General features: G+C 42.8%; 1 protein-coding gene across 1 annotated transcript in view; it reads right to left on the bottom strand.

Annotated features, from left to right (window-relative positions):
* Positions 1 to 3633, bottom strand: part of LOC121627413 (interleukin-1 receptor accessory protein-like 1) — a 198480-nt gene extending 194847 nt beyond the window's left edge. Inside the window, exon 1 of the mRNA XM_041966310.1 lies at positions 3552 to 3633. Within this exon, the coding sequence (XP_041822244.1) occupies positions 3552 to 3633 (82 nt within the window). The remainder of the gene's footprint in view (positions 1 to 3551) is intronic.
* Positions 3634 to 6000: the final 2367 nt, after the last annotated feature.

Here is a 6000-nt window from a genome sequence, read left to right on the forward strand (position 1 = left end):
AAATCAGGCACAGGCTCAGAGGAAATTGGCCGAATGTTATTGAAAGTTTTGCCAAAAAAATAAAGAAAGCCACTTCGTTCGAGAGCTTAAATGTCGGCCTTGTGACCCCCCCCGCCCGGAAAAGACAGCAGGCCCAATCCTCAAAACAGCAAGTGTGTCGTCAACACGCTGTAAAACTGCTCCTAAGCGTGTGGCGTCACGGTAAATCCCCGGGGATAACAGAATCTCCTGATTCCTGGGAAATACGGGACTCTGCGTGGAGTACAACTGAATACCAAAGATAAGAAGACACAGCAGAGTTCACGGTGTAATGCAGATGAACGGTAATGAAATATTTTCCGAGTGCTGCTACAGTATTAAGGGAATGTTCTGTTTGGTTGCTTTCGCAATGTGTGTGTGTGTGTGCCCTCGTTTCTCTCCATTCTGTATTCAGTGCTGCCAAGAGTCATCCTCAGTAACCTCTGAAGCTCCTTCTCACTCTGATTGTAATCCATGTTCGGAGGTGAGAAGAAGAATAAATGCATAGTTATTAATTCAGAGAGTCGAAAGTGAGACCTTCCGTGAACTCGTGAGTTTCTGTTTCGTATCAGATAAAAACTGCAGCTGTGTGGCGCACAGAAAGAGGATTCTGCTCTCTTCAGCTCCCTGCCAAGTAACCAAACAGGCGTATTTCGGGATTTCTCACACGGCTCCTCCAAGCATCTATTGTGCAGTGTGGCACAAGTGGCTAACAAGGGAGCCGATTGTGGGTTTAATACAATAATAGCACCACAACCCATTTTGAGCGAACAGGACCTTTTTTTTTTCTTTTTTGATCAACTGAGGAGAGCAAGTGGAATAGAAATAGACAAAGAAAGCAAGGCTTTGTCTGTGGATCACTCGAATCCAAAAAAAATCCAGAATCTTTGATCAAAACCTCCAAATTGGTATTTTTCTCGCAGGTTTTTAGCTTTAAACGTTATTCAATTTCAAGGTCACTTTTCAAGCTATATGTAGGAGCTGCCATGGACAACCAAGCAAATCACTGTTAAGTGTGAAGGTCAGTTTGACAGCATTTGTGTCACTCGTTCACATTTCCCACCCGGGAATGGAGCCCTCCAGTCTTTAGACCTCTGCCATAGTCCCTGCTATAAGCAGCATGCAAGATTAAAGTTCCTCACAAGCCATCTTTGCATTTCTAGATGCATTTTGTGACGTATTCACACAGACAGATCGCCATACAGCGACCGCAGCATCACACAGACACATGCAGTGCCACTCAACTGAAGGAAATCTCTGAGAGCTCCAGTAAATCAGGTCCATTTGAGCGTCAACAAAGAGCAAGGAGATCATTTCTGCATTTATTTGATCACAAACAGCAATTTCTACACGGACAATAGCTTCAATAAACCACAATGCAATGCAGCACACAAGACGCCTTGTGTCAAATAAACGGCACTGGAGCTCAAACGCAAAATAACTCCTGGAATTATCATGGACTGAGCATCGCCAACTGATAGCGCACAACAATGTAAGGGCGTCCGAGAGAGGGGTTTTTCTCCAGCATCTGACTTGATGTGCTGTATTAAGCAGAAATATACGTAATTATTCTGTTCGGCCAACCATTCAGGCCGTATCAGCATTCTAACAAAGAGGAACCACGGCAGAGGACAAATGGATAGATCCTCCTGCTTATGCACGCCGAGGATTAGTGTGGCAGATATGCATTGTATGTTTTTGCACTGTTCCACCCCGAGTACAAATGCAGACAAAGCATTACTCACACACGGGTGTTTTGAATTTAATCATCTGCAGATAAAGAGCGGTGCGCATGCAGCACGGTGCAGGGGCTCCCGGAGTTTGTTTGTGTGCCCAGTGGAAGGGAAGGGGAGGGAGGCGGTGGATTCATTGTCCCTGAGGGAGGCAATCAAGTCATTTAATTTCCTTTAATGGGTTGACGCTTTCAGGTTTGATCGTCTACAGTGAGTTTCTCTTAAACGTAATGAATAACACTTCATCTTTACTCAGTTTGGAGCTGTTTGTCTTATTAGAGATTCAATCGATCAATTTCGGCTGGATCCAAATATTTCTCCTGAAGAAACTGGAGACAAAAAGCAAGATTGTTCATTTGGCGCCGATATGGAAAATACAAACGTTGCAAGTAAAACCTTTACAGCTGCATGACCCAACAAAGTGAATATCACTTGGAAGCCACACTGCAGGTGACGTTTGGGGTTTTGAAATGAGACAAGCAGATGGATTTTATCCAATCTGCAATAAAAAAAAATGACCAAATGAGCCACAAAAGGCTTATCTCATAAACAGAGGAACTTTAAACCCTGAAAAACTGCTGCTTTGAAAATATACCTGCTATGGCATCGGGATACTCACCTTCCCGCCCCCGACGTTCCTTCCCATTCCATAAAAATGAAAGCAGTGCAATTTCAAACTGGCTTTCATTGCCCAGAATCCCTTTTACAATGGCGCTCTCACTTGCAACCGACGTGGCTTCTAATAAAGCCGTACAAGCTAAAAGAGCAGGAACAAAGGACGGAGGCCTGGCTCGGATTGGGGTGTTCATTTATCAGTGGACACGTTTCAAATCCTTGCCTCAGGCAATGGCTCGTGAAGCATCGGCGGAGATAACCCGTAGGGACTTCTGCTGGAAAAGCAGAAAGCCCTCTGATGAGCCGTGGGCCATTCCCGCACCTGTGTCTAATAGCATGGGTAAAAGCCCAGATGCAAGCAGCCGCTGGGTAGTAAAAAAAAAAAATCATTAAAAAAAACAGATTGGCAAAAGACTTACTTTATGTTTCATGTTAGCCAATGTGGATTGTTCCTCTAGCTTGCATCTGCTGCATCCTTCTGTGGAAGGTCATTATTTTTGAGTCTGGAGAGCGACGCAGTATGAGTGCCAGGGCCGCGTAAACACTTACATTCTTACAAAAGCCACAGCTGCATCCTTAAATGAAAGAAAATCGCTCCCATACTGAGCTTCTCCATTTATTCACTCACTCACTAGGTTAACCTTTGCACCTGGGGGGCCGAACAGGCATGGGAGTGTTTAAACACATCACTGACTCGCCTCAACAGACCAACCCGGAGACCAACGCTGATCATCTGAGCATGTGCATCACTGCTGAGATTCATGAAGTTTATGTGATCACTCGTTATCTAACAAAGAGGTTAAACTGTTCTTATAATCTTCTGCAGTGGATTAAAACAAGATGATACCACCAGTTGATCTGCAGGGACCGACAATTAATTAATTAATTAATTCCATCATCACTCACAAAACCCCAAATCGAATAACCGAGTGGAAATAACACTGGGCAGCCCTGTTTTTCATCAAGTCCATAAGGCCATGTGATCCCCTTCACTGTTGACTGAAACATGGTTCGTGCTTTTCAAGCAAAAAGCCCTGAAATCTTGGCAGGTTCCAGGGAATCAAAAATGCACTAATGAACGCAGTGGTAGATGTTAATTTGCAGGATGGTAAAATACATTTTGTTTTTCAGGGCTGTCTGTCATCAGAACAAAGGGTAGAAACAGGAGTTGCGGTAAAAACTTACCTGAGCCTCTCTTCGACACCACTTTCAGGCAATGGACCACAACGGCATGAAGCAGGATCACAAGAGGAATGGGCGTTTTCATTTTTCACGAGTCCTGCAAGGAAGCAAAACCTTGAGTTATTCTTCCGCACCGGCACCGGCTGTGGACACACCGAATCCATCCAAAACATCACAAAAAAGAGGAGCTAATGATTTTTGCAGGAGATGCTTGATTAAAGCTCACACACAATAAAAGTTCTGAGCCAATAATTGCAGAACTTTTACAGGACCCCTATGTGTAAATACTGTTCTCCGAAGAGTTTGTCTGCCTCTGCTTTATTTATACCAGTGACTCTTCAGGGACTGACTGTACAATCACGAGGAGGCTGTTGATGATACTAATGTCGAGAAGCATCTCTGTCAAGGCAAACCCGGCTCTGCGGCTTTGTCAACTACCTACAACATGAATACAACTTCTTTCCCAGCCAGCGTGACATAATCAGGTGCCCACTTATATCAGGATGTGTCTCTGTTAAGGTGCACGGTGACGATAATGGGAATAACATCACTCCTGCACTGATGTCAGACAAACGCAGGGAGTTTAAAAGGGATGAACACAAAATCAGAACAGATAGGCAGTACTTTGGGATACTTTTAAGAGCAATTTGTGATCAAATAAGGAAAAAACAAGATGGCTGCAAGATAAATTGGCCCGCCTGTGGGTTGATCAATATTAGCTGATCACATATTATTAGTATTGGCTTGTACGATGGTTGATAATAACAAAAAGCTGCAATGCAAAAATTTTAATCTCAAAATGTTATTCCATGACAAGCCGTGCAGTTATTGAACAGTAATGTGTTGCAATGTGTTATAAGTCATAACAGCACAGGTTGGAGTGGTTTATCTAGCCTGCGCCACAGCCACATGCTAACGACTGAAACCCAGACATTGTTCACTCATATTTTTGGGCAATACAAGCTTAAAGTTATAACTCAGACAAATATCAGTTTCCTCACCAACGAGGTGACAGCAGCAATTACTCAGAAAGAGAATCGTGCTTTATATGATAATAATGCACATCCTATTTCTCGAATGCACTCCAACAAATAATGCTCACTGGATTCAAACCCTATCTACTATAAATAAAGACTGGTATAAAGTTCATTAAAGGTGATGTTTATTCAGATATTGCCCACAGCTAACAGTATTCTGCCATGTGACTGGTTAATTCTTTTTGCTGCTCTTTTCCTTGCTTGAGGCAAAAGAGCCCTCGCTGTTCCGCCGCGACAAGATGTCCATGTACGTAGGCTACAAGAGCGCTTCCATTGACATTTCAGTCACGACAAAGATGCTTCACATAGATTCCACAAAGCTGCATCAGAAGGCCTTTGAGGGGAAACCCTAAAAAGCCACAATAACCCTTGAGACACTCACAGAGGCATGCGAAACTGGCCAGCAGCCAAAGATGGCGACATTGCTGTGTTCTCCTCGTCAAAGGCCTATTGTTGTCAGCCCTTGCCGCCTGCAACCAATGCCACCTCAGAAAAAGCTACACGCCACCACACAAAAATCTTATCTTTTTAATTAGTTTTCCATGTTGGGCGACAGTGTGCAACATTAGCACAAAAGCTGCGGTTTCTTTCTTTGGTTTGAACACTGAGGAAACGACTGAATCACCAGTTCTGCTCGGTCTCCATCCGGCTCACAGTGATATTCTGGAATGCTAGGCATCAAAGCAAACACTTATTATCACTGAAAAGGTTAAAAACGTGCTCTTGCAATGCAGGGTAATTAATTTTTTTTTTGTTGGTCCCAACTATACTGATGAGCAAATACAGTAAGTCATCTCCTATTGGGTACATTGATCACGCACTATTGCTTGCATGTGTGCAGAGAGTTGAAATAGTGGATTATGGGATTAAACATATTCACGAGCGACATATGAAAACATGACATAGTGCTCTGCTATAAGCTTGAGTGCAGTTGCTAAGAGGAAAGCCGCTTCCAAGGACAGTGCTCTCACTGTTATGTGTTTTCTTGCACCAAGGTTCATTATGATGTTTCTTTATTCCACACACACACACACACGAAAAATAGAAAAAACAAATAAACACTATATGCAATATTGCAGGTTCTCAATAATGTTTATTGAATAGCTGGTACAATGTAAAATGCCACTGCCAATTCATGACGGTGCACATGGCTGTACACTGTATATAAAGACATATATCGAAAAGAGCAAGATAATTTTGGAAAATGGAAAGAAAAAGAAGAAAAAGTTACTGTGTGGAACATCACATGCTACAGTAAACAGTATGGCCCTCCAATAAGGCTCCATGTTTAATTGTGATTTGAAAAGAGGAATAACCTGCAGCAACATTCAGATGCCTGCAACTAATGATTATTTTGATTATTGATGAATCTACAGAACCTGCTGAAATGTATCTAATAATAATTTGCTCGATAA

This window comes from Chelmon rostratus, chromosome 24 (genome assembly GCF_017976325.1).
Source record: "Chelmon rostratus isolate fCheRos1 chromosome 24, fCheRos1.pri, whole genome shotgun sequence".
NCBI lineage: Eukaryota > Metazoa > Chordata > Actinopteri > Chaetodontiformes > Chaetodontidae > Chelmon > Chelmon rostratus.